The 26,892-nt window shown below is 28.9% G+C and overlaps 5 protein-coding genes and 1 pseudogene across 5 annotated transcripts; 5 read left to right on the forward strand and 1 right to left on the reverse strand.

Annotated features, from left to right (window-relative positions):
* Positions 1 to 4: 4 nt before the first annotated feature.
* On the forward strand, positions 5 to 2,366 carry LOC105851833 (uncharacterized; the record flags this gene model as incomplete). Its single annotated transcript, XM_012714098.3, has 6 exons — positions 5 to 81; positions 823 to 1,027; positions 1,102 to 1,164; positions 1,673 to 1,717; positions 1,803 to 1,859; positions 1,944 to 2,366. Coding segments are annotated over 6 exons (540 nt in total), but the record flags the coding sequence as incomplete, so codon positions are not given.
* A 4,473-nt stretch (positions 2,367 to 6,839) lies between these two features.
* LOC101500941 (epoxide hydrolase 2) lies at positions 6,840 to 9,539 on the forward strand. Its single transcript, XM_012714118.3, has 3 exons — positions 6,840 to 7,407; positions 8,656 to 8,900; positions 9,056 to 9,539. Exons 1-3 carry the CDS (start codon positions 6,940 to 6,942, stop codon positions 9,300 to 9,302), a joined length of 960 nt encoding a protein of 319 aa, XP_012569572.1. The 5' UTR covers positions 6,840 to 6,939; the 3' UTR covers positions 9,303 to 9,539.
* Positions 9,540 to 13,106: 3,567 nt separating this feature from the next.
* LOC101501266 (ATP-dependent 6-phosphofructokinase 3-like) lies at positions 13,107 to 26,101 on the reverse strand (annotated as a pseudogene).
* On the forward strand, positions 15,224 to 16,886 carry LOC105851828 (epoxide hydrolase 1-like). Its single transcript, XM_012714079.3, has 3 exons — positions 15,224 to 15,927; positions 16,030 to 16,274; positions 16,489 to 16,886. Exons 1-3 carry the CDS (start codon positions 15,376 to 15,378, stop codon positions 16,733 to 16,735), a joined length of 1,044 nt encoding a protein of 347 aa, XP_012569533.1. The 5' UTR covers positions 15,224 to 15,375; the 3' UTR covers positions 16,736 to 16,886.
* LOC140919620 (epoxide hydrolase 1-like) lies at positions 20,335 to 21,208 on the forward strand. Its single transcript, XM_073366137.1, has 2 exons — positions 20,335 to 20,611; positions 20,858 to 21,208. The coding sequence occupies exons 1-2, from the start codon at positions 20,379 to 20,381 to the stop codon at positions 21,102 to 21,104; spliced, it is 480 nt and encodes a 159-aa protein (XP_073222238.1). The 5' UTR covers positions 20,335 to 20,378; the 3' UTR covers positions 21,105 to 21,208.
* Positions 22,476 to 24,969, forward strand: LOC101492409 (epoxide hydrolase 2-like). The gene is made up of 3 exons (XM_004494519.4): positions 22,476 to 23,075; positions 23,840 to 24,084; positions 24,451 to 24,969. The coding sequence occupies exons 1-3, from the start codon at positions 22,608 to 22,610 to the stop codon at positions 24,695 to 24,697; spliced, it is 960 nt and encodes a 319-aa protein (XP_004494576.1). The 5' UTR covers positions 22,476 to 22,607; the 3' UTR covers positions 24,698 to 24,969.
* Positions 26,102 to 26,892: the final 791 nt, after the last annotated feature.

Genomic DNA, 26,892 nt, shown 5'->3' on the forward strand with positions numbered 1-26,892 from the left:
CACAAAACGACGTCGCAGGCATCACCGTCACTCTTACGATTCTGATTCTTATTCATCATCCTCCCTCTCTGACCACTCCAGGTTCCAAATCAATTCCTCCCTTAACCAACGACATAATTATTTGCTTTCAATTTTTTATCCGTACATACATGATTTGATTCAATTTACGATCCATGAATTTTGACTTGAATACGTCGTCGATCGCTATGTAATACTAGTCTATTTGAATACTTTCCTCTGTATTTAGGTTACACGTTTAGTACACATAATTGCAATCGTTGAATTGAATGCGCATTACCCGTTCCAACATTTTGTTCATGGAATTTGTTTTTATTTCATTCACCTTCAGGGTTGTGAAAGGCGGTATAGCTTAGGAAAATTTGAATAAAGTGCTATTTCTACAAAGTGTTGCTAATATAACGATGAAGTTTGAACCATAGTGTAACAATATTTGAACAAACGGCCGTTTTCTGCTGCCCTTTATATTGTTCACCGTTGACCAAGCCTACTCACTGTGTCAGTTGTGAAGTTTCCTTTACCCTTTGTATTGTTTCTTCTTCACAATTATGATTCTTGCATAATATTCCTTTGTTTATGTTGTTCTCTCCCCTTTGCTTTACTATAGCTTTGGAAATATGATGTCTTAAAAATGTTTAATGTTGATGAGTTGTGTGTCTTACACGAAACACTTTTTTCAACAGAGGTTAGTGTGCCTGTAGATGTTTGCTATAGGCATAAACAAATTTGTCATTACCTGTTAATAATAAACGGATTAATTTGGTTCATATCATAAGAGATTTATTATTGTTATATTTACTACAGAAGTGAGAGTTCTTCTGATAGCGAGCAAGAAACATCTCATCGTTCAAAGAGGCACAAAAAAAGAAGTGAGAGTTCTTCTGATAGCGAGCAAGAAACATCTCATCGTTCAAAGAGGCACAAAAAAAGAAGTGAGAGTTCTTCTGATAGCGAGCAAGAAACATCTCATCGTTCAAAGAGGCACAAAAAAAGCGATAGACCGAAGAAGGTGATTTTTGGGTGCTACAATTTGTACTAGTTATAAACTTGTCCATTTATCTCACCTTCTTCTTTCCCCGCCAGAATAAGGAAAAGGAGCGAAGTAGAAGCCATCGCCATAAGCGGAAGAAGCATAATCTAAAAGAGGTAGGTCACTATTTCATACCTTGTCTTCCACTGGGTTGTTTATAAATAGTTTGATATTATTTGGCTATAAAATTTCAACTCTTGTTGTAACTGAAATATCCACTCCATGTTGGATACCTGATTTCATTTAAATCATCATCTTGTGGTTAAACTTGAGTCAACATGCTCACTGCAAATTGCTGGATTTTTTTTTAAATTGATATTCATCCATGCTAAGATTTATCAACTTAAGATATCTCTATAAGAGTACCTTCACATCATCTTCTACACCTTGAAAATATTGATCTATTGTCATTGTTCCTTTTTCCCGGACTAAAAATTGCATATTACATATACAATTAATGGTGCTGCAAATTTCCAGTTTGAGATGCTTATGATACTTCCTTCCTATTTTTTGTTTTGGCTCTTTGAAATTGGAGCTGGATCTGTGACATGTCTGGCGCTTGATTGGCTTGCTTGGATGTTGTTTCTTGGTCGGGTTTTTCGTGGTAATGGGAGTTTTATATAGAAGCAGAACGATGAGAGGAGCAGCAGCCCTGTGCAGCTTTCCAAGGTTTTTTTATGATCTGTCTCGGAAAGTCAATGTAAATATTTGCTTATACGGTTCTTCATTTTGATAGTTTTTTGTACTCGATCAGTTTTTAGGGCGCGACAAAGATGACGGTGTTCGCCGTAGTGCTGTATCTGGCAAGAAGGTATGGTTTAGTATTTGTTTGTTACCATTTCCTTCGGTCATGTTATTTACTATCTTGAACCTGCTTCCTTTTGTTTGTTTGTAGATTCTTCTCAAACTTGATAAAACAAAGGAAGATAAGGTGGCTGAGAGCAAGAGAAATGAACTGCTTAACTTTTTAAATGCTAGTTTTGATTAGCATTGAGAAGGTATGGATTTGTTAGTGTACAACTAAGTATGCAGAGAGCCAAGTTTACGTTCTTAGGTGCTTAATTATTTTGCTATTGTGAGAAGCAATCTAGGGGGGGTGGATGATTGTACGTACATCTGAGACACTGAGATTGAGTTTGTTCAACATGTATTTTTATGATCAGTCGATTCCCGTTTGTGGATTGGTGGTGGCCTTTTGTAGGATGACAAGATTTTGACCGGCCATATTCGATACTTGATATTTTGGGATAAGCCAATCATTGTGTTATGTGCCAAACATATTTTTATAGTTTTACCCTCTATTGTTATTTTGGGTTCATATGTGATTGAATTATCAAATTTGAATTGAACTACATAGGCATAAGGATTTTAGGTTTCAATTGGCTGTTCTTAATGCCAGCACATATACCACCACGATTTCTTGTTGAAACATGTGGCATGTTTGGTAATTGAGCAACCTCTCCTTTCTATTCTATATGTTTGATTACACACTAAAACTATTTTATTAAGAGCGGCGGAGCATAATGGATTTTAGTGATGTTTTTCATGAGTCACGGGCATCTTCTTGTTTCTATCAACTGATGAATGAAAACATAAATAGCTGCTTTTTTTTTTTTTTTTTTTTTTTTTTTTTTTTTTTTTTTTTTCCACCTTTGCCCGTTTTTTTTCATCTGACCGTTATTGATAGGTAAACTTGAACTTCTAAGAGGAAGAAATAAATCATGGGAATTTTTATAATCTTCAAGATGATATTGAAAGGAATACTGATCGTTTGGTGCATCTCTCACCGTAGAAATTGTGCCGTAATGCAGTCTGGTAATTGTCATTCGACACAATAGGGTTTGTAGTACTTAGTGCAATTTTGGTCTCCATATTGTTTTAGTGCAATTTTTGTCCTATTTTTAAAAATTCAAACATTCAGTCCAATCAGCAATTTGATTCCAAATTTAGTTGATGTGGCAATATATTAAAGCCATATGGAATCCATGTCATATTTAACTTGCATATTTAATTAGTTAATATTTTTAATAAAATGTAATGTATTTTATTCAGTTTTTTATTTTTAAAAATTCAACTTGTCAACATAAATTAAGAACATAAAATCAAAATGAGACAAGATGAAAGAACCCTAGGCGTCTTGTCATTCAACACTTTCTCCCATCACAGTCACAAGAGTTGGATTGAGTTGGTCGTCCTCCTTCTTTCTCTCATGTGCGTTCAAACCCCTGCACTAGATGAGTGATAATGATGATGGTAAGAGTCTGTTTCGATTGTTTTAGGTTTTGGTATTATTTGTTTCGGATACAATTGCATTTGCACAAAGGAACAAAAACCCCAAAGAAACCTAGGGCCTCTTTTGTGTCGCTCAGTTTATATTCCCTACTTTATTTTTTCGTGGAACGAAAGGCTAGTTATTGCTACATATTGTCGGTGTTGATGGAGGTGTGAAAGAAGACACCAAAACACTGGATCTATTTATTACCTTCTTCTTCATTACTTAATCTGTTCTTTTGTCTTTAGATTTACAGATTTGGAAAAAAACAAATGCTTCTCACCCCCACTGGATCCAAAATCCCCTATTCGTCTTCTGTGATCATTCTTGTTTCTCATTTTTTTCTTTCACTTTTTGACAAAAGTGATTGAATCTAAGAATGAAGGCATTCATATACCATTGAACTCTACACTTTATTCATTATCTTTTGAACTATATGTCTTCTGTGGAACCAATGATATTATTTTTCAAGAAACTTTCTTATTTCTTCTTCGGTTCTCTTTTTATTTCTACTATTTTTAGGGGTTTTGATTTCTACTGTTATAGATCCGAAATATTTGTTTTTTTAGAGGAATTCTTTTTCATAGGAAATGTCTGCTTTAAATATGCTTTTCTCTATTAAATGCTTTATTTTAACTCTAAATATTCGTTTGAGTAGTATTATTTAGTACGGAGGATTATCACAAGAAAGCGTGAGCAAATTACGTATTATTTTTGTCCTTTTTGCAAACACATGTCGTGACAAAATGTATTTCTCAATTCGTTTTCGGTGGAAGAAGATTGATTCTTCGATCCCGTATCTTATATTTTGTTGCTGAATGTGTCATTCTTATTTTGATTTTATGTTTTAGTTTTGACTGTCTCTTTTAGTTTCGGTTTTCTTGTTTTTTTTATTTTCTTAATTCTTAATATATTAACTAACTAAATATGCAAAGAATAAAGAGGAGAGGAACTAAAACTCCATTTAAGTTTTTTATTTTATTTTATGAAAAGAAGTAATTAATGAATAGTTAATACGTTTTCAAAGTTGATATGGAAATCTCTGCAGTGCTGAACAGTGCTATTGGATTTAATGACTCCTTGCGGTATGGTGGGGTTACGTAACAAACGGTGTTGTATGGATGGGGCACTTCATTTTCAATCGCAGCGTTCCAAAACCTTCTTTTATTACTGGTTTTGGATTTTAGTATGGAACAAAACTTAAGAGTCTGTCTCATAAGTGTTGACCATGTTGTTAACCAACAAGGAGCTAATTTTTTTATTAAATTTTAAAAATAATTATTACAAAAATTATAACAAAGTTAAAATATTATTAAATTTATTTTCAAATGAATTTCAATATATCAATTTTTCATTGTTGATAAAAATTAATTTTTTATTTTGAATTAAAAAAACTATAATAAAACATTATAAAAATTATTGAAAAAACAATTGCAACAAATAGACAATAATCTAAATTATTATATTTTATCTCATATAGCGATTGTTAAACTAGTAAGATATCATAATTTAATTTTGAATCTTATTATTTTGTATTTTTAATTAAAATTAAATAAAAATATTATTATAATAAGATAAATTCAATGTTCACGTTAATTTTTTTATATATATAACTTTTTAAGTTATATTGGTTAATAATGTTAATATTTATGTTATGGTTTGTTTCCGTAATTGTCCTTTTTTTACAATGTCCAATAGTTGTTAAATGTTAATATAATAAATTCAAATCAATAAAATTATATCTTTTAATTAATTGTTTTTATAAAAATTAAAAAATTAGGATTCTTTTTAAATTAAAACACATCAATCATTATCCCTTTCTTCACCATATTCTTTCTCTCATTATTAACTTCATCAAATCTAAAAATATCACACTTCCATTAAGTCTATAAATTAAAGATATCTGAAATCGAGTTCTAAGGTGAATATAATGTTGAAGTTATTTGTTATAGCTTTGATTTTTCCGCATGATTGACAAAATTTGCCGCTAATCAGGTAGTATACTTATACTATTAAAACCTAGGATCGGGTAAAAAGATCAAACGTGGGCGTTTGGAACGAGTATCTACCAAATTCTGATAGTCCTAATTACTATTATTTATATATTATTTGACATTTTATATTTAAATTATTTTCGATATTCAATACTAATTCATTAATTAAATTTTTTCATTTTTCATTATTTTATAGTTATTTTCATCATCTGTGTGGTTGTGTCGCAATATTATTAATAAATTTTGTAAGTTCTATTTGATTTATTTCTATATCTGACAATAAGTAAATATACATATATATATGATTTTACAGTAAAGTTAATAAAATTATAAAAGATTTTGTTTGTCAAACTTAGTTGATGGTATAGTTGTTAAGTAAATTAAGTGGTTAATAAAATTAGCAGTTTAATTAATTTTAAAATATAAAATAATATTTTTAATTAAAAAAAGATGTTTCAAATTTTATTAATGTGATGTATTTTTATTTATAGATTAAAATAATTTTGAATTATAATAAATATATTATTAATTAATTTATTTAAAATCTAATGATTAAATTATTTATTAAAATTATTTAAATTCGAAATTATATATATTATTTACAAATATGATAATATATATATAAACTATTTGAATTAGTTTATAAAATATATTTAAAATTTTTTAATAACAAAAATTTATAATTTATATACTATAAACTTATTTTTTACTTTGTAAAAAGATAAAAAAAAATCTTGAATGTCTTTATCAATATTGTATTGTAGCTTAATTGGGACAAAGATCTACAACACTGAGTTAGTCATGGAAAATGTGCTTAAATAAACATTTATTTTTATTTGTTCTACAAAGATGGTTGTGATTTTCTATACGTCTCCTTCAAAAATCAAAGGACGGCTACTTGTAGCGGAAACGAAAACTTTTAGACGCATAAATTGACAAATAAAACGACACCAGAATCGATCAGATTTATTGTTGAACAAAAATAAATACTTCAGATCACTTCGCTCGTTTTATTTATGATAAATGCCAACAAAAATGATTTTAAGGATTTGTTAAAAGTTTATACGTAAAAACATATATTAAAATTTATATTTTAGAATTGTAACAATATTTTTTTTTCTTTTCTTTTTGTTTAGTATAATATTTATTTATAAACAAAAATCTAACCAATTTTTATTAATTTATTTTCTCTTGTAATTCATATTAACAAGTGTTTTTAAAATATTATGGACATTTGATAAGAATTTGTTTTTTCACTTTTACAAGTTTAAAGTATAAATAACATAAATTATTATTTATTTTATATTTTAATTTTAAGATAATGCTAACAGTGTTAATCTGTTTAACAATTAAAATAGTTAAATGGACCATTTTTAAAATAAAATTTCTACTTTTAATCTCTTAACAATTAAATATCAGCCTTTCCTAATTGTTAACGATTGTTCTGGAAGCAGTTGTAAAAATTTTATTTTTTAAAAATATAGCCAGATGAAAATATATTTGATAATTATTAACCTATTATTATCATTATCCATTAAAGAAACGTGATAACGGCATTATAAGACTGAAATTTTGCACTTGAAAACTGCTTGGAAAGTCTCTAATCTAAAGCGAAGAAAACAGAGATGGAAGGAATTGAACACAGAACAGTTGAAGTAAATGGAATCAAAATGCATATTGCAGAAAAAGGAAAAGAAGGACCCGTTGTTTTATTCCTTCATGGTTTCCCTGAACTCTGGTACTCATGGCGCCATCAGATTGCGGCTCTAGGTTCCCTCGGCTACAGAGCCGTGGCTCCAGATCTACGTGGATACGGTGATACCGATGCTCCAGGTTCGGTAAACAGTTACACGGGGTTTCACATAGTGGGTGATCTTGTTGCGCTTATTGATCTTCTTGGTGTGGAACAAGTTTTCCTTGTTGCTCATGATTGGGGTGCTATTATTGGTTGGTATTTCTGCATGTTTCGCCCTGAAAGAATTAAAGCCTATGTTTGTTTGAGTGTTCCTTTACTTCATAGAAACCCTAAAATCAAGACTGTTGATGCTATGCGTGCTGCTTATGGAGATGATTACTATATTTGCAGATTCCAGGTTTTTCCATTTCTTTATTATATTCATCATTTTCTCTTACCAAATAATTGGATCCAAATGTTTAATTAACTTCAGCTATGGAAGAATATTTCATGAGAATTCGAATTCGATTCTGGAATTAAATAAATCTTTGTTGAACTTTATTTACTTTGCTCTAGATTACTAGCGCCTAATCGCTCAAAGAACCAGAGAGTTAAAACAAAACAAAATTAATCATGTGTCTTTGTGATCACAATTAAATTCAAGTAAGGATTAAAAAAGTAATTTTCTTATTCAATCATTTAAAGATTATTTTTTAAATATTTTTAAGAAAAACAAAAGTTGTTTGTGTTTGTTTCTCGCAATAGAAATTATTATTTTTTAAAATTAATTATGAAAATCGATTTTTTTATAAGATATTTTTAAAAAGAACTTCAATTTTTATAGATTACTTTTAAGTTTTCATTTTTTTTAAATCCGTAGCAAAGTGATGAAAAGTGATTCATTTTTTTTTAAAAAAAGTGATTATTTAAAAAAAAATGTAGTAACAAACTCACCTTTCTCGAATACCAAGAAGCATGAGACACACATAAAACGCCAATAATAATATGAGAATCTAGACGTGGTTCACCAGTGTAATCAAGCACTTGGACTCAAGTTGACGATGAGTTTGAGGTAAGGTTGATTCGGTTGGAACTGTGGTTACAGCATGTCAAGAGTTATTTTATTAAACATTGAAGATTACTTATTATTTTTATATAGGGTTTCAAGGAGAGAGATTGATACTGATTAATTCAACTGAGGGGTTACTCTTATTATTTTAGAATAAGTGGTGTTTGATAGGGAAATTAAATAAATTAAAGCCTGAACCGCAAAAAAAAAATCTAATCAAATTGTGATGGGTAGTTAATAAACCAATTTGAAAATTTGTGAACTATCTATCACAAGAAATCAATTTGGTTTGAAAAAATATGGTTAAGTTTTTTGTAAAACTAATTTTGGTTTGGGTGAACTAGTTCAAATCATTATACCTGTTTGATTTGGGACGACCTATTAACGGTTTGGTTGGAGTTAACCGAGCTGTTAGTAATGATTTAGTTTGGTTTTCCTTCTAAACTGATCCATGATCAGCCTTAGTGTTTGATGGTGGCTTATGAAGCTCCAATAAAATATTTGGAATCAGAATTATTTGTTTGTGAAATGAAGTGAAAAATTACTGTAATGAATGATAGTTCTGAATATCTTAATTGTTTTTTGTATGTGTGACAGGAACCTGGCAAGATGGAAGCTCAAATGGCTGAGGTTGGCACTGCATATGTGTTGAAAAATATCCTAACAACTCGGAAAACTGGTCCTCCAATACTTCCCAAGGGAGAGTATGGAACTGGATTTAATCCAGATACCCCTGACACCTTGCCCTCTTGGCTCACAGAAGCTGATCTTGCTTATTTTGTCTCCAAATTTGAGAAAACGGGCTTCACCGGAGGATTGAACTACTATAGAAACTTGAACTTGTAGTTTTCTGTTCCTCTATACTCTTGAATATTGTTTTTCAATATATAACATTAATAACACTTATCAATGTCGTGTCTCGTGTAAATATTTGTGCTAGCATGAAAAGTGTCCCAATTCTAACGAGAGATAAATTAAATTATTGCTTATATTGCAGAAATTGGGAGCTGATGGCACCATGGCGTGGAGCAAAAGTCTATGTGCCTGTGAAATTCATTACAGGCGAGTTAGACATGGTATACACCTCACTTAACATGAAGGAATATATCCATGGTGGAGGATTCAAGGAAGATGTACCTAACTTGGAGGAAGTGATTGTGCAAAAAGGAGTGGCTCACTTCAACAATCAAGAAGCAGCAGAAGAAATCAGTAATCACATTTACGAATTCATCAAAAAGTTTTGAGCTGATCTTCCAATGAAATAATAACCATGCTGCTAAGTCTATTTCGTGATTCTTATAAGTTTTGCATGTGTTAGATTTACTTGTACTCTATCCACTTAAATGTAATAACAACACAACTGTGCCATGAGATATTGGATTATATCTTTCTGGTTCAAAACCATGTTGATAATACCCTCTCAATTTCTGAATAATTGTTGATTTAGAAAAAATAAAAAGTTCATATATTGAGGATTACTATTTTATATTTTCAAGAGAAATTTCATTTAGTTTATATATCTAAAACAAATATCTCCAAAAGTTAATTCCGGTGTTTTAAAATTATTGTAAAATAATTAAATGAATCATTTATAAATTATAAGAAATAGAAAGTAATATGTTGATCGCTCTCAAATTATTATTATCTAATTTTCATTTATGATCATAAAAACAAATCAATGGTCAATAAAAATAACATAGTAAAATTATCCTTTTATATCTATAAGTGGTTTTATAAAAAAGAGGAAAAAATCATAGGTAACAATGCAATTACTACTTCAGTAAAAAAAATATAAATTTTATTAATTAAATTACGAAATTAAAAAGTAAAAAGTCATAATAAATATATTGATAATTAATAGTCTTTCAATAACTTTATCCTTTAAAAGAATTAATTAATTAATTTTTCATTAATATATCTTAATATTCAAAATAAACTTATAAAAAATAAAAGTATTTCTCAAATGTTATTTAAGAACGAATCTAATAATACTAAATAGTAAATTGTGTAATTTTAATACTTCAAAAACAACCTTTTTCCGATGCTTTTGGAAATTGTGACATGTATATATGTTGAATAGACGCATTTCCAATTTTATATTGAATAATGACATAAATGTAAAATAAACAGTTAATACAGCTAAAGCTTTTTTTATATTATTTTCGTCTCACAATTCATGATTAGTTTTTAGAAAAAAATGATGTAAAATAAATATTTTTAATTTTGAATATAGTTTTTATTAAATTTTTTTTAATTATATTCTCTATTTGAAACGAATTGCATCTTACTCATCTTTAAAAAAAACTTATCACACATTTAAAATAAAATAATTATTTAGTAAAAAAAATAGTTAATTAATTGAGTGAAAAAAAAAAGAAAAACAGTTAATTTTATTTATTATCTTTAAAATAAAAAAAATCAACTGTATTAAATTAGAATTTAATTATTTGTATCCACGTTATAAACTGTTTTTACTTTCAAAATGACAATGACACCCATTTTTTAGATGAGTTTTTAAAATATAAAACAATTTACACCAGTTATATATAAAACAATATTGCTGTTCACGGCAATACAGTAATTTGTGAAAAAAAAAATGGTAATACAGTAATTAATGACGACGATGGTAAAAATGGTAAAAAGTCAAGAATGTCAATAAGACAAATCTGATGCAGTCTGCTGTGGTCACAGCTCACAAGTGAATAGTCCCCAAATATCGTTACACGTGTTTCTTTTAATTACTCCTCAGTCCTCACTCACAATCGAACTCTTACTCTTAGTTAAAATCGCCCATATACGTGCTTCTTTTAATTACTCCTCACTCACAAACAAACTTTTTTTTTTTTTTTTTTTTTTTTTTTTTTTTTAAGTTATACCATATTTCAAGATTTCATTTGCAACAATTGTATTTGAAATATATAATCATAAATGGTGTAAGACAACTTTAAAAAAATGAAATTTAAACAAATTTTAGACCAAAATTCTGTTTGTGGACCAAAACTGATGATAAATAAAAAGGGAGGACTACTTTCGCGATTCAGCTAAAATAGGGGAACAAAAGCTGCAATTAAGCCATTTATTTATATTTTAGAAATATTGTCTTATCTTTTTTTTTTTTTTATAGGATAAGTATGTACAAGTTATATGTGAAATATTTGAGGTATCTTATTTATTTTATCTCTCTATTTTCGAAATACATTTCTAGATTGACCGAGAAGAAAATTTGTATATTGACTTGAGTTTTTGTGCATTAACATTTTTATGGTGATATTTATATTTTGGTTTATCACATTGTGGGAGTTCAACTTTTTTTTGCTATACTCAATTTCATTAGTAGCTCCTTTGATGGTAGTCTCTTTGTAGTTCTAAAAGAATACTTTATCTAATGTTATTTAAGATTTTTGTACACGTATTTAAAAATACAATAAGTAGAAGTAGAAGAAAGAGAGTTTATAATTTAAATAGTTTGTAATAATCATCTTAATCAAGATGGGAAGACCAAAAAAGAACTTATAATTTAAATAGTTTATAATTTATTATTTTTTAATTTTATCTTTTAAATAACTTTAATGAATAATATTTTATAGTAAATAATTTTAAATAGTTTATTAATTATATTTTAAAACAAATAAACTAGCTAAATAAATACAAAATATATTAGATTAATAAATAATATATTTATTATAATTTTAAATTATTTATAAATAATTTCAAATTTTAAATAACTAATATTTTAACATAATTAATTAATTTATTTTCATTTAAAATAAATAAAATAGATTAATAAATAAAAAATGTATTAGATAGATAAATTTTAAATTACTAATTAATTAAATATTAATTAGTAAAATTTATTTATACTTAAGAATGTCATTTTATATTTTTAATCTAATTAAACGATTAATTTTATCAAATACTTTAATTAACTTAATATATTTCAACTAATTTTACCAAACAAAACTTTAGTCTATTTTCAGATTAACTTTTCATTTCTAACAAAATTCTTAAATTGATTGTTTCTAGAGATTGTTTAGTAGTACTCGTTAAGAAATAATTTTGATTTTTGAAGAATAGATTTAGTTCATATTTATTATGTTACAATTTTCGAAGTATGCAAAGGGTCTAGATGTAAAAGATAATAAAGTAATAATATAAGGGTAACTAATAGAATGAGATGTAACGGAAACCATCCAAATCAATTGCATTATTTTTTAACATCCAAATCAATTGCATTATTTAATTTTTAACATCCAAACAATGAAATAGGATCCCCACCCTTTTCACTTTATACCACTTCATTTTATGAGCACAAAAAAGTCAAAGTAAATGGTAACAGTTAAATAGACATGATCTTGGGACAATTACTTGGTATTATATGTTTTGAGATTTAAGTTAAAAAGTTTAAAAATCATGTAAAAAAACAATTTGATCTAATTTTATTCTAACATGATTTTTTTGTTCAAATTTAAATGTTAAAACTAAAAATCATAAACTTACATTCACTACGAAAATAAATGTATATCAAGTATCAACACCAACGCAATTCATTATTCTTTCATATATTATTCAAGTAGAAAACTACTCTACATATAGAATCAATGGTTTTCCAACTTAGCACATTCCATCGTTCTCCACATGGTTAAGCCACTAAACATGGATGGATAATATATTCAAACTAACAAAGTTCATTTATGGACAGAGCAAAGTCCATTCAAATTATTGAGCATCCAAGTAACAAAATGAAACATTATTTTTTGATCAAATCAACTATTAAACATTCAAATTATTTTTAAACAATTGTCAATACATTCCAACTATTTTGACTCACTTATCATCCATGTCCAAAAACTTATTCAATAAGAATAATGAGAAAATACAAAAAGTTGAGGGAGTGGACCAAAACCCAACACAAAAGTCTATTCCCTTTAACACTGAATGATTCTGCTAGGATGAGTTTGGGAAAAACGCGGGTTGATTTCGTCGATAGAAATATCTTCTGAGCAATGTCAATCTGTCAACTGGTCTAATGAGTTTTCTCCTTTTATGTCTTATTTATCACCATTGGCATTCATAGAGTTATGTTGATTTGTTGAAAATAATAGTCTAGACTACATTCTATCAGTTCTCACAACATTGTTCTATTTCTCAGTGATTATCTGCATATCAATACAATAAAATATAAGAGTTAGCTAAATGAGTATCATTCTTGCAGCCAAAATGTGATGAATATAGCTATAACATGTTAAAGTAACCAAACAAAAGCTATCTATTTGAACAAAAAAGAAATATATCATGCTGAATGAACTCACATAGAAAGGTATATAAGTTCGTTTTCCATTGACAAGTCCACTTGCAAAGACAGTGTAACCTGCCATTGCTCTCCATGAATAGCACTTTGAGCAAGAAGTGTGCAGTAAACATTGTCAGAAGCATTACTTGGAACAGCTCGGATCATATACGTTGGATCTGCAACGCAGAAAAGATACATCAATATTTTTTCAATTATTGATTGCTCCTTTGAGTATCGATGGACGCATGCGTATACACACACAATATTTTTTTTTTTTACATATTTTAATTTTTACAAACTTATATCCTTGAGAGTTATGTCCATCTTCTTCCCTTTGTCAAAATGATCCTCGAATATCGAAATGCTTAAAGTAAGCGGAAAAAAATATCTTCAAAAACATTAGTCCATCTATTTGAGATATCCATGGACCAACATCTTGAAGAAGGTTGTTTCCAGAAGCATCATGTGTTGTCGACGGATGGCATGCTTTTGGAAATAAGTTTTTGTCCATCAACTTCAGCAATCACAATTACCATGTGACCATTTTCTTTGAATCTTTTCTCTATACATTCATAAAGTCCACCAGAACCTTCTAAGTAAAAAGGTGACTCTGGAATCAAGTAACAATCCACATCTCTACTTGCAAGAGTAGCATACATTGCAATAGATCATGCACATTGAATTAATGCATATATAAAAACAATGCTTGATTTGATACAAATACAAGTAACATAAGAATACATGTGTATTTTTATGACAAAATGCGTGAAAAAAGGTAACATAATGTAACTTAAAGAACTATTACCACTATATCGACCCATTAGCTTGACAACGCCTATACCATTTTTGACACTTTCAGCTTCAACGTGTGCTGCATTTATAACACGTTGAGCATCCTCAACAACAGTGTCAAATCCAAAGGACTTATCAATAATCTATTAAACAAGAAAGAAGAATTAAACCAATGAGTAGTAATAAATGGATTCAAATTATACAAATGTGCAAGAAAAAGGACTTACTGAGATATCATTATCTATGGTTTTTGGGATTCCTACAACTGAACATTTGAGACCACGTCTTCTTACTTCCTGTATTCATAATCAACACTATAAATATCTTATTTTAAAATTGACAAGTTTGGCAGTCTCATTTAAATTATAAATACCTCGAAAATTTGAGATACACTCCTTCTATCACATCAATAAATATTTTCTTTAATAAAGACCTAATTAACTCCAAACTACTAAAGACTAAATTGTAAAACAAATATCTCCAAAAAGTAATTTTAGTGTTTTAAAATTCTTGTAAAATAATCAAATGAATCACTCATAAATTGTAAGAAATAGAAAGTAATATGTTCATGACTTTCAAGTTACCATTATCTACTTTTCATTTATGATCACAAAAACAAATCAATGGTCAATAAAAATAACATAGTAAAATTATCATTTTATATCTATATTCATCATTTTCTTGATTTGTGTTAATTTCATCAATTACTGTGAGATTTATATAGTATCTTATTAATACTACATGTGGGTTTATACATAAGAGGAAAAAATCATAGATAACAATGCAATTATTACTTAAGTCAAAAAATATAAAATTTAATTAATTAAATTCCGAAATTAAAAAAATTAAAAGTCAAATTAAATTTTGTCGATAGTTAATATATTTTAATAATTTTATCCTATATAATTAATTAATTTTTCTTTAATACATCTTAATATTCAAAGATGAACTTATAAAGAAAAAGTCTTAGATATTTATATTTAAGAAGGAATCTAATAGTACTAAATAGTAAATTATGTAATTTGAATACTTCAAAAATCACTTTTTTTGAATGCTCTTGGAGGTTGATAGTCAAAAAACCAAAGTCGACATACAGAGTGTGGTGTGGTCAAAGACTCACAGATTACAAGTGAATTGCATTTCTTTTAATTACTCCTCACTCACAAACAAACTCTTACTCTTAGTTTAATTTACAGTGCAATAAATTTACACAGTGTCTATTAAATTTTTTGTTGATGGGTTTGGGTTGGAATCGTGTTATATATATATGTATATTTATATATTTATATATAGATATATCATTGGGTTCAAGTAAAGAATTGGAAGGAATCGAACACAGAACAATTGAAGCTAATGGAATCAAAATTCATATAGCAGAGAAAGGAAAAGAAGGTCCAGTTGTTTTATTCCTTCACGGCTTCCCTGAAAGCTGGTACTCATGGCGCCACCAGATTGCGGCTCTAGGTTCACTCGGCTACAGAGCCGTGGCTCCAGATCTACGTGGATACGGTGACACCGAAGTTCCAAGTTCGATAAGCAATTATACGATATTTGACTTAGTTGGTGATATCGTTGGTGTAATCGACGCGCTTGGTGTGGATAAAGTATTTCTTGTGGGTCATGATTGGGGTGCTGTCATTGGTTGGCAAGTCTGTTTGTTTCATCCTGAAAGAGTAAAAGCTTACGTTGCTTTGAGTGTTCCCTATGCGCCTAGAAATCCCATATTGAAACCTGTTACTGCCATGCGACTTTTGTATGGGAATGATTTTTATATCTGCAGATTCCAGGTTCACCTTCTTTTTATTCATAATTAATGTAAAACAATGCATCTAGCTTGAAAATTGATAGCTGAAGAAATGGTATTAATTTCATTATTGTGCATGTGACAGGAACCTGGGAAAGCAGAAGCTGAATTTGCCAAAGTGGGGGCAGAACTGGTTATTAGGGGCATGCTCACAACTCGTACTCCTGGGCCACCAATCTTACCCAAAGATGGCTTTGGTTCTGATCTAGATCCTGCAAATCCACCTCCACTCCCTTCATGGCTCTCACAAGAAGATCTGTCTTACTATGTTTCTAAATTTGATAAATCAGGATTCACTGGTGCCCTTAACTACTATAGAAATATCAACTTGTAAGTCTTTATTACTTTTGATACATGAATGTAATATTTGAAATATTGAGTAACTAAAATTGGACAATCTTAATTCAATTCTATATCTATATAATGTACTAGTTGTTAAATTATAGTTTGAGACGGAGATAAGATATTTTGGAGAACAATTGTAAAATTAGTATTAATATCAGTTTATTTATTAATAATTTGTCTGTGGTTGTAATTTTTACAGAAATTGGAAGCTTACTGCATCATGGACTGGAGCAAGAGTGAAAGTACCTGTGAAATTCATCACAGGTGATTTGGATTTAGTTTACCATTTGTTGGGTACTAAGCTATATATTAAGAGTGGTGCTTTCAAGCTATTTGTGCCAAATTTGGAAGAAGTGGTTATTCAAAAAGGTGTTGCTCACTTCATCAACCAAGAAGTTGCTGACAATGTCACCAATCACATTTATGAATTTATCAAGAAGTTCTGATTTTGTCACTTGTTGTTTACTTAAATATCGCCTTCTAAATAATAATTAAGCCGCAATTTGGATACGATAAGCATGTACAAGTATTCGTGAATTATCTCCGAAATATTAAATAAATTAATTTAAAAAAAAGAATTGATATTTTTAAATCATATATCTGCATGTAAGTATTCGTGAAATATTATATTCGATATGAATACGTCTCTATGTTTATAGCCACTATCCCTTTTGTTTAAGTTCAATCTATTTAAAGTACCTTTTTTATCTCTTTATTTTCAAATACATTCCTAAATAAAGGTGCAAACACGAAAATGGGGGTTAAATTTTGTTTTCCGAAGTTGATAACTTTTTGATAATTTCTAAATAAATAAAAACAAAAAACTAGTTTGGTTTTGGTGACTTACTTAGATAAGAAACAATCAGATTCATAAATAATTTGACACGTAGATTTATCCTGATTCACCACTAACTTGGCTACCAGTTCCCTCTTTTAGAAGGTTTTAATCCACTAATTCAAAAAAACTTTGAATTACAAAGCATCTGATATTCTACAAAAACTTTGAATTCAAATGCCTAAAATTCATCAACGAAAAATATAATTTTGTGTTTGACTATTCATATTATGGATAGATGTTAATATGGATAAAATATGAAATACTAATTAAAGTTAGAAAGAATGAAATTATGTTCAACTATCGATGTTTTGGATAGAAGCTGAAATGTCAATGAGACTAAAAATAATGAATTTTTTTGTTTTTTTTTTAATAGCATAAAAATAAGGAATTTTGCTTAATCATCTATTTTTTTATGGATATAAAGCTAGAATGTCAATTCAGACTACAATAAATAATAAATTTTGTAGAATGACAATTAAAGCTAAAACATGAAATGAATTTTGTAGAATGTCAATTAAGAATAAAAGAATAATGAATTTTGTAAATTGTCAATGAGGCTAATTATAAAGAAAGAAGAAATATATCATCAAATTTTGTGTTCCTAAAAAACTTTGATCATAAAACTCAATCAACAATCTCGCATTGTTCAATCTTTTGTCTTCAGTATTTGTTTCTATTAGATTTTAATTTATAGGTTGAAGATTCACTTGAAATTATCTCTTTCATATTTGGATTAGTAGGTGATGACTTTGATTTTTATTGTGTCAAGACTCTAATTCATTAATAAAGGTACTGAGTTTCAAAGAAATTATTATAACTGCACACATCTTAATTCTACATTCAGCGTTGAGGGGACACAACTTGCTTAAAAACACCATTATCAACATCTTAATTCAAATATGGAAGTGAATCTTCAACTTACACATCAAAATCTACTAAAAATAAATACGAAATATTGTGATTGAGCAATGCCAGATTGTTGATTGAGTTTTTACTAGAGGTGGGCAAAGTTCAGTTATGAACTAGAATCGTTTGAAAATTGAACCGAATTGGTTTTCAGTTTAAAAAAACCGAACTGAACTGATTTTTAGTATAAAAACCGAACCAAACTGGTTTATAAATTGGTACACCAGTTTATTATTTAAACCGAACCAAATCGGTTTAACTTAATTTTTTATTTATATAGGTCAAATTTTACATAAATACCCCTAGTTATTTCTATAAAAAAAATTCGATTCAAGTTTTTTGAAATAAAAACCGATTCGGTTTAGTTCTAGTTTTAAAAAATCAGTTCGAAAACAGTTCGGTTCTCAATTTTTATAAACCAGTTCAGTTCAAAAACAGTTCGGTTCAGTTCAATTCTGCAGTTTAGTTTAATTTTTGATTTTTTTGAACACCCCTAGTTTTTACATCAAGATTAGTCAAAACTTTTCAAAAACGTCAAAAATAAAAAATTAGTAATCATTTTTTATAGTTAGCCTCATTGTCATTTTACAAAATTCTTTCTTTTAGTGCATTCTACAAAATTGATTATTTCTTGTAAACCTAATTGATATTTTAAAAAGTTCATTTTTTTATGCATTCTTAAAACAAAATGACCCCAAAAGTCCAACACAAAAAGTGCAAAATATTAAAGAGAAAAAAAAAACGCAAGAAAAAAAGAGTGAAGATCCATTTCATTTTATAAGAGAAATTTTGATATTAAATTTAATCCGTGAAACAATAAACACATGTTTTAGTTAAAAAAAATTTAAACCAGCACAACTTATTATTAATTGTCACTTTTCATAGAGAATTGATTATTTTCTTCTTCTTATAAATACTCTATTTTAAATATAATTTTATTTATGTTATATCAAATGTAAATTAAAATATATATCTCAATTAATATTTAAACTTAATTGTTGTAAGAATTTAATCTCTTCTATCACATCAATAAATATTTTCTTTAATAAAGATTTTTTTTTAACTGTTGTAAATGACCTAATTCACTCCAAACTATTACAGACTAAATTACTTTTAGGGAGATTAAATATATTTAGAATGTCATTTTTGTGTCATGACTAAAATGAATTTTAAGTGAAAAGATGAAACATAGATAGAGAAAAGCGACATACCAAAATATTAGGAATATAATGAGAGAAATGAGGAACATCTTGAAGAATATAATCTTTTACTTTCTTCAATTTCACACTTCCACCCTTGTTTGAATGTCGAGTATTCCAATTAGAAGGATATCCTTTAATTTCAAAGCACTTTGCTTTGCTATGACCAATTTTTCCACACTGTTCACATTTCAATTTCACATTACTCTTAATTTCCTTCTCCTCTATAAATAGTTTATTTTCCCTTATGATGTGATTAATACTCCTTCTAGAGATAATATATTTCTATTTAGAATTATTGATTTTGAAGCAGCACCACAACTACACTCTGGTATTGGTATGGCTGTGTGGCACACCAGGAGCGGGACCAAAATGTTTCACTGCTTCCCTAGCATTCTTTGGGCCTCTTAGAAGAACCTGATTTCAACAAATAGTTTATTAAATTTGGATTACTAAGCTTATTAAGCACCTAACCATAACAAAGGTTATTCCATCACAAGTCACACATATATACTATAAATCAAGAAATTATTCTTTAGACAAGGCTGACACTATTTAACAGGAAAAACCAAGCTGCCAACAAAGTTGGATTATGAACTTGGGACTATTTCAGTAGATTGACAGCAAAAACAAATCTCCAAAGTGCAATAGAAAGATAGCACTAATAACAATGAAAGCAACAGAAGGAAATATTCATATATGATTCATACCGTGTTCTGCCCAAGGGGAGCCCTGAGAGCAAGTTGATCAAATGTTAACCATTCACCACCAGCCTTTTCTATTCTTGCACGTGCTGTTCCTGTCACAAGAAATCAATTTGGTTCAAAAAGATATGGTTATGTTTTTTGTAAATCTAATTTTGGTTCAGGTCGAAAATAACTGATGCACCAAATGTTTATACCTGTTTGATTTGGGACGAACCATTAAGTTTGGTTTGAATTAATCGAGCTGTTAGTAACGATTTAGTTCGGTTTTCTTTCTAAACTGATCCATGGACGGTTCTAGTGTTTGATGGTGGGTTATGAAGCTCCAATAAAATATTTGGAATCAGAATTATTTGTTTGTGAAATGAAGTGAGAAATTACTGTAATGGTAGTTCTAAATATCTTAATTGTTTTTTTATCCGTGTGACAGGAACCTGGCAAGATGGAAGCTCAGACGGCTGAGTTTGGCACTGCATATGTGTTGAAAAATATCCTAACAACTCGGAAAACTGGTCCTCCAATACTTCCCAAGGGAGAGTATGGAACTGGATTTAATCCAGATACCCCTGACACCTTGCCCTCTTGGCTCACAGAAGCTGATCTTGCTTATTTTGTCTCCAAATTTGAGAAAACGGGCTTCACTGGAGGATTGAACTACTATAGAAACTTGAACTTGTAATTTTTTGTTCCTCTATGCTCTTGAATATTGTTTTTCAATATATAACATTAATAACACTTAAGATTGAAAACGTATCATGTGTCTGACATTGGCAAGACACCAACATATTTAATTACTTTTATTTTCTCAACTAATTATTGTTGGTGCCAACATGCATCAATGCCATGTCTGGTGTAAATATTTGTGCTAGCATGAAAAGTGTCCCAATTCTAATGACAGATAAATTATTGCTTATATTGCTGAAATTGGGAGCTGATGGCACCACGGCATGGAGCAAAAATCTATGTGCCTGTGAAATTCATTACAGGCGAGTTAGACATGGTATACACCTCACTTAACATGAAGGAATATATCCATGGTGGAGGATTCAAGGAAGATGTACCTAATTTGGAGGAAGTGATTGTGCAAAAAGGAGTGGCTCACTTCAACAATCAAAGAGCAGCAGAAGAAATCAGTAATCACATTTACAAATTCATCAAAAAGTTTTGAGCTGATCTTTCAATGAAATAATAACCATGCTGCTAAGTCTATTTTGTGATTCTTAGAAGTTTTGCATGTCTTAGATTCACTTGTACTCTATCCACTTAAATGTAATAACACAACTGTGCCATGCATGAGATATTGGATTATATCTGGTTCAAACCATGTTGGCAGTACTCTTATTTTCTAAATAATTGTATATTAAAAAGTTCATATATTGAGGAGTACTATTTTATATTTTCAAGAGACAATTCATTTATTTTATATTTGTAAAACAAATATTTCCAAAAGTTATTTCCAGTGTTTTAAAATTCTTGTAAAATAATCAAATGAATCACGTATGAAATAGAAATAGATCAAAGTAATATGTTCATGCTCTCAAGTTACCATTATCTACATTTCATTTATGACCACAAAAATAAATCAATGGTCAATAAAAATAACTTAGTAAAATTATCATTTTATATCTTTTATTCATTTTTTCTTGATTTGTGTTAAATTCATCAATTACAATTATGAGATGGATATAGTATCTTATTAATACTACATGTGGTATTATACATAAGAGGAAAAAATCATAGATAACAATGCAATTACTGCTTCAGTCAAAAATATTATATTTTATTAATTAAAATACAAAATCAAAAAAGTTAAAAATCATATTAAATTTAATAATAATTAATATTTTTTAAATAATTTTATCCTTTAAAATAAATAATTAATTAATTTTTCATTATAATATTTTTGTTGCATGTAAAAAAAGAGATAAATAATTAAGAAAATAATTAATATATCTTAATATTCAAAGATGAACTTTTGAAAAAAATAAAAATTTCTCAAATGTCTATATCGAAGAACGAATCTAATAGTACTAAATAGTAAATTATTTAATATTAATACTTCAAAAATCACCTTTTTTCAATGCTTTTGGAAATTGTGACATGTATATATGTTGAATAGACGCATTTCCAATTTTATACTGAATAATAACATAAATGTAAAATAAATAGTTAATACAGCTAAAAAAATCGTTGTAAAATAAATATTTTTAATTTTGGATATTGTTTTAATTATTTTTTTAATTATATTCTCTATTTAAAACGAATGGCATCTTTCTCATCTTTAAAAACAAAACCTTATCACACATTTAAAAAAAAAATATAGTTATTTAGCAAAAAGAAATTTACTTTCAAACTGACAATGATACCAGTTTTTAGATTAGTTGTTAAAATATAAAGAATTTACACTACCTATATATAAAACAATATTGCTGTTCATGGTAATACAGTAATTTGTGGGGAAAAAAAATGGTAATGCAGTAATTAAATGACGCAGAGTGTGGTGTGGTGACAGATCACAAGTGAATAGTCCCCAAATATCGTTATACGTGCATTCCTTTTAATTACTCTTCAGTCCTCACTCACAAACAAACTCTTACTCTTAGTTTAAATCGCCCATATTTATTTATATATATCATTCGCTTCAATTAAACACTTAACGAACGACAACGAGATGGAAGGAATCGAACACAGAACAGTTGAAGCTAATGGAATCAAAATCCATATCGCTGAGAAAGGAAAAGAAGGTCCTGTTGTTTTATTCCTTCACGGTTTCCCTGAACTCTGGTACTCATGGCGTCACCAGATTGCGGCTCTAGGTTCACTCGGCTACAGAGCCGTGGCTCCAGATCTACGTGGATACGGTGACACCGATGCTCCAGGTTCGGTAAACAGTTATACGATATTTCACTTAGTCGGTGATATCGTTGGTGTAATCGACGCGCTTGGTGTGGATCAAGTATTTCTTGTGGCTCATGATTGGGGTGCTATCGTTGGTTGGTATCTCTGTTTGTTTCGTCCTGAAAGAATCAAAGCTTACGTTGCTTTGAGTGTTCCCTTTATGCCTAGAAATCCCAAATTTAAAACTGTTGATGCCATGCGTGCTTTGTATGGGGATGATTATTATATCTGCAGATTCCAGGTTCTTCTTCTTCTTTTTTTTATTAATTCTTCTTTTATTTTTATTGATAATTAACTTCAACTATCTTTATAAAAGACGGAATATTATAAGAGATGGAGCTATTACTCTTTTACCCTCTTCCTCTTGAGCTTATTAATTACAAAGTGAATGCTATTTAAACTTTAAAATGACTTGGGATTATGTACAGTAAACCATTGATTTTTTTGACATGATAATAATATACCAGAAAGCAACTAGCCAACTGCTTGTTTGTAATTATTGCTTATTCCAAAATCATCTTTTTAGTTTCAGTTTCAGTTTCAGAAATATTCCTTTCCCATTTATGAGATACAGACAAAAAATAAAACCATCATTCTGAGAATAAATCCATTTTTGTTTGGTTATCCAAATGTTAGATTTTTAACTTGGTTACCATTTGCCTTAAATAAATGGAGGGTTTTGATTAAGTAAATAACATTTTTATTTTGATATAGTATTATCATTCTATAAATCACAAACATTGTCTGTGTCATTAATAAAGGCAAAATAGTGTTTTTAATAATTTGATGATTATAATTGATTGATAATTTTTTACATCGACTTATGTATAATATGAATTAAATTCTATAAATAATTAAGATGAAATACAAAATTTTGGTTAATGTAAAACAATGCATCTAGCTTGAAAATTGATAACTGAAGAAATGGGATTAATTTCAAATAGAGAGACATTAAAGTTGGTTGATGGTTATCTGATTCTAGAATATTTATTGTGCATGTGACAGGAACCTGGGAAAGCAGAAGGTGAATTTGCCAAAGTGGGGGCAGAACTGTTGCTTAAGGGCATGCTGACAAGTCGTAGAACTGGGCCACCAATCCTACCCAAAGAAGGAATGGGTTCTAATCTAGATCCTTCAAGTCCACATCCACTCCCTTCATGGCTCTCCCAAGAAGATCTGTCTTACTATGCTTCTAAATTTGATAAATCAGGATTCACTGGTCCCCTTAACTACTATAGAAATCTCAACTTGTAATTCTTTCTTACTTTCTCATTTTCCATATTTACTACATGCTCCCTTCTCCATCATTCACGTGTCATTTATATTTCTTATTCATCTATATATACATTCTTTTATTCCACCTTTAGTCCTCCAAATATTAAAGGTGTACAGTTTTGATATCACATGATACATTAGTGCTACATTTCAAATATTGACTAACTAAAATTGGACAATCTTAATATAGTGAAACTAATAGTACAATTCTATATCTATGTAGTGTACTAGTTGTGAAATTGTTTTCGAGACTATTGTAAATTGATCATTGATATTTTGGAGAACATTTGTAAAATTAGTATTAATACCAGTTTATTTAATAATAATTGTAATTTTGACAGAAATTGGGAGCTTACTGCAGCATGGACCAGAGCAAAAGTGAAAGTACCTGTGAAATTCATCACAGGTGATTTGGATTTAGTTTACAATTCGTTGGGTACTAAGCAATATATTGAGAGTGGTGGTTTCAAGAGAGATGTGCCAAATTTGGAAGAAGTTGTTATTCAAGAAGGTGTTGCTCACTTTAACAACCAAGAAGCTGCTGAGGATATCACCAATCACATTTATGAATTTATCAAGAAGTTCTGATTTTGTCACTTGTTGTTTTAGTTAAATATCATCTTCTAATAAATAATTACGCCACAATTTGCAAACTCGTTGCTATTAAGTGTTATTTGTACTAATCGTGATTATGTTGTTAAGGAAATTTTTTCTTTGTTTGTATTTGGATCCTCTTCTTAAATCTAATGGTTCCTACCTCTACAGCGTTATACTGTAGTTTTAGAGGATTAGGGTTCGTTTTCGTTTTGCACTCTAGATTGTAACTCTTGTGATCTAATGAACTTCAAATTATTTTGTTATATGTTTTTATTTTTGCTTCAATTACTTGTCAATTGTCACTACTCAATTATCAAAATTGGATTAAGATACCCTTTTAAAATGTTTAGATTCATTCCCCGTTAAAATATTAAATTAATATGCTTTAAAGGAAAAGTCATGGAAAGAAAATCTTTTTTCGATTTATGATACGTGATCGTGTCGAGTTGATGGTGGTGGCCTTTTTATTTATACTTGCAAAAGTAGCATACATTGCATAATGCGTGAAAAAATGTTACATAATATAACTTAAAGGACTGTTACCACTATATCGACCCATTAGTTTGACGACACTTATACCATTTTCGACACTTCAGCTTCAACATGTGTTGCATTTATAGCACCTCCTCAACAACGGTGTCTAATCCAAAGGACTTATCAATAATCTATTAAACAAGAAAGAAGAATTAAACCAATGAGTAGTAATAAATGGATTCAAATTATACAAATATGCAAAAAAAATGACTTACTAGGATATCATTATCTATGGTTTTTGGGATTCCTACAACTAAACTTTTGAGACAAGTTTGGTAGTCTCATTTAAATTATAATACCTCAAAAAAATTAGATGCACCCTTCTGAATTCCATCTCTTCCAATGATATAAACCTAAAAATATTTACAAAGATGTTAATGAATTTGTACAATACAAAAAACGTATATTGTTAATTGTAAAATAGAAATGAACCTGATTGATTCGTCGATTTTGAATATTGTCAACAATATTGTTTGTGTCATGTCATCCTCGTGAAATACCAAGGATAGTTCCACTTCTCTTATGTATGTTATTAACACTTGAAGGAGTTAAAATGATTGTATTGCGACCATAGAAACCTTTGTATCCTCCCTTCATATCAAAACATTTTCTTAATTCAATACATACAAATGATAACTTAAGATGGCAAAATTTACGCTAAAATAAAGCACTTTTATATACCTCGATTCTGAGAACTATGTTCACACCATACATATGGTGTAAACCACAAACTAAGTCCCTTATGACACTCTTGAGTCCAAGACATAGACCTCCACATGTAATAATAGCAGCTTCAACTTCATCTGATTCAAAATACACTTGAATATTCAATTTCAAAAGCCAATAAATATATTTAATCATTAAACAACTAAACTCACACAACATAAAAAATAAAAATACTTTATGAATATCCACTTTTTCGTACACTTGATTAATCACCTACAAAAATATAGTTAATTCAGTTGAATATATAATTATTGTTAAAAATTATGATTAATCATATAATTGAATTAATCCAATGTTTTATTGTGATTTAAATTAATTATATTTTTCCAGGTGATTGTCCAAGTGTCCCGTGGATGTACAGAAAATGGATGTTCCTGTATCATTATTACATAGAAAATTACCTTTTGACGTGGTCCAGCAAGCCGAAAATAAACTCCAATTGGACTATCTTTGTGAACAACAATCTGTCAAGAGTCAAATATCCAGGAAATTAATGACATATAAATTAAGATAACAAATGGCATTCCACAAGCTTCTTAGAAACCTCTTGATTACAAGATTTTGGATAATAATTCTTAAATATTCACTCCTACAAGTTATTGATTAGTTATAGAATAGAATTTGTAGAAAATTTAAAGTGTAATTTTGACAAAATTACAGTGAATTTTTCATAATTTTATTGATTTTAAATACCCAAAACTAAACATGGAACAAATTGATTATGGAATGATTTTAGGTAGCTTTTTCTCTTAAACCATATAAATTATAGGGAGACCCTACTTGTAGATTAGTTAATAATCAAAGGTTACAAATTACAATTAAAAGCTACTGCATAAAATCAATTCTATAACCAACAGAAAATTACGTTGGAAATAAAAAATACTAATCTTGTGAGGAAGTGTCTCATCAACATTCACAAATTATTG

This window comes from Cicer arietinum, chromosome 3 (genome assembly GCF_000331145.2).
Source record: "Cicer arietinum cultivar CDC Frontier isolate Library 1 chromosome 3, Cicar.CDCFrontier_v2.0, whole genome shotgun sequence".
In the NCBI taxonomy this organism is placed as follows: Eukaryota; Viridiplantae; Streptophyta; class Magnoliopsida; order Fabales; family Fabaceae; genus Cicer; species Cicer arietinum.

Bases quoted from the DNA above. Each gene is read 5' to 3' on its own strand.
- LOC101500941 (XM_012714118.3), top strand. From the start codon at position 6,940: ATGGAAGGAATTGAACACAGAACAGTTGAAGTAAATGGAATCAAAATG. The intron at 7,408-8,655 runs GTTTTTCCATTT...TATGTGTGACAG, and splicing joins ACTATATTTGCAGATTCCAG to GAACCTGGCAAGATGGAAGC. The intron at 8,901-9,055 runs GTAGTTTTCTGT...CTTATATTGCAG, and splicing joins TACTATAGAAACTTGAACTT to AAATTGGGAGCTGATGGCAC.
- LOC105851828 (XM_012714079.3), top strand. From the start codon at position 15,376: ATGGGTTTGGGTTGGAATCGTGTTATATATATATGTATATTTATATAT. The intron at 15,928-16,029 runs GTTCACCTTCTT...TGCATGTGACAG, and splicing joins TTTATATCTGCAGATTCCAG to GAACCTGGGAAAGCAGAAGC. The intron at 16,275-16,488 runs GTAAGTCTTTAT...TAATTTTTACAG, and splicing joins TACTATAGAAATATCAACTT to AAATTGGAAGCTTACTGCAT.
- LOC140919620 (XM_073366137.1), top strand. From the start codon at position 20,379: ATGGAAGCTCAGACGGCTGAGTTTGGCACTGCATATGTGTTGAAAAAT. The intron at 20,612-20,857 runs GTAATTTTTTGT...CTTATATTGCTG, and splicing joins TACTATAGAAACTTGAACTT to AAATTGGGAGCTGATGGCAC.
- LOC101492409 (XM_004494519.4), top strand. From the start codon at position 22,608: ATGGAAGGAATCGAACACAGAACAGTTGAAGCTAATGGAATCAAAATC. The intron at 23,076-23,839 runs GTTCTTCTTCTT...TGCATGTGACAG, and splicing joins ATTATATCTGCAGATTCCAG to GAACCTGGGAAAGCAGAAGG. The intron at 24,085-24,450 runs GTAATTCTTTCT...TAATTTTGACAG, and splicing joins TACTATAGAAATCTCAACTT to AAATTGGGAGCTTACTGCAG.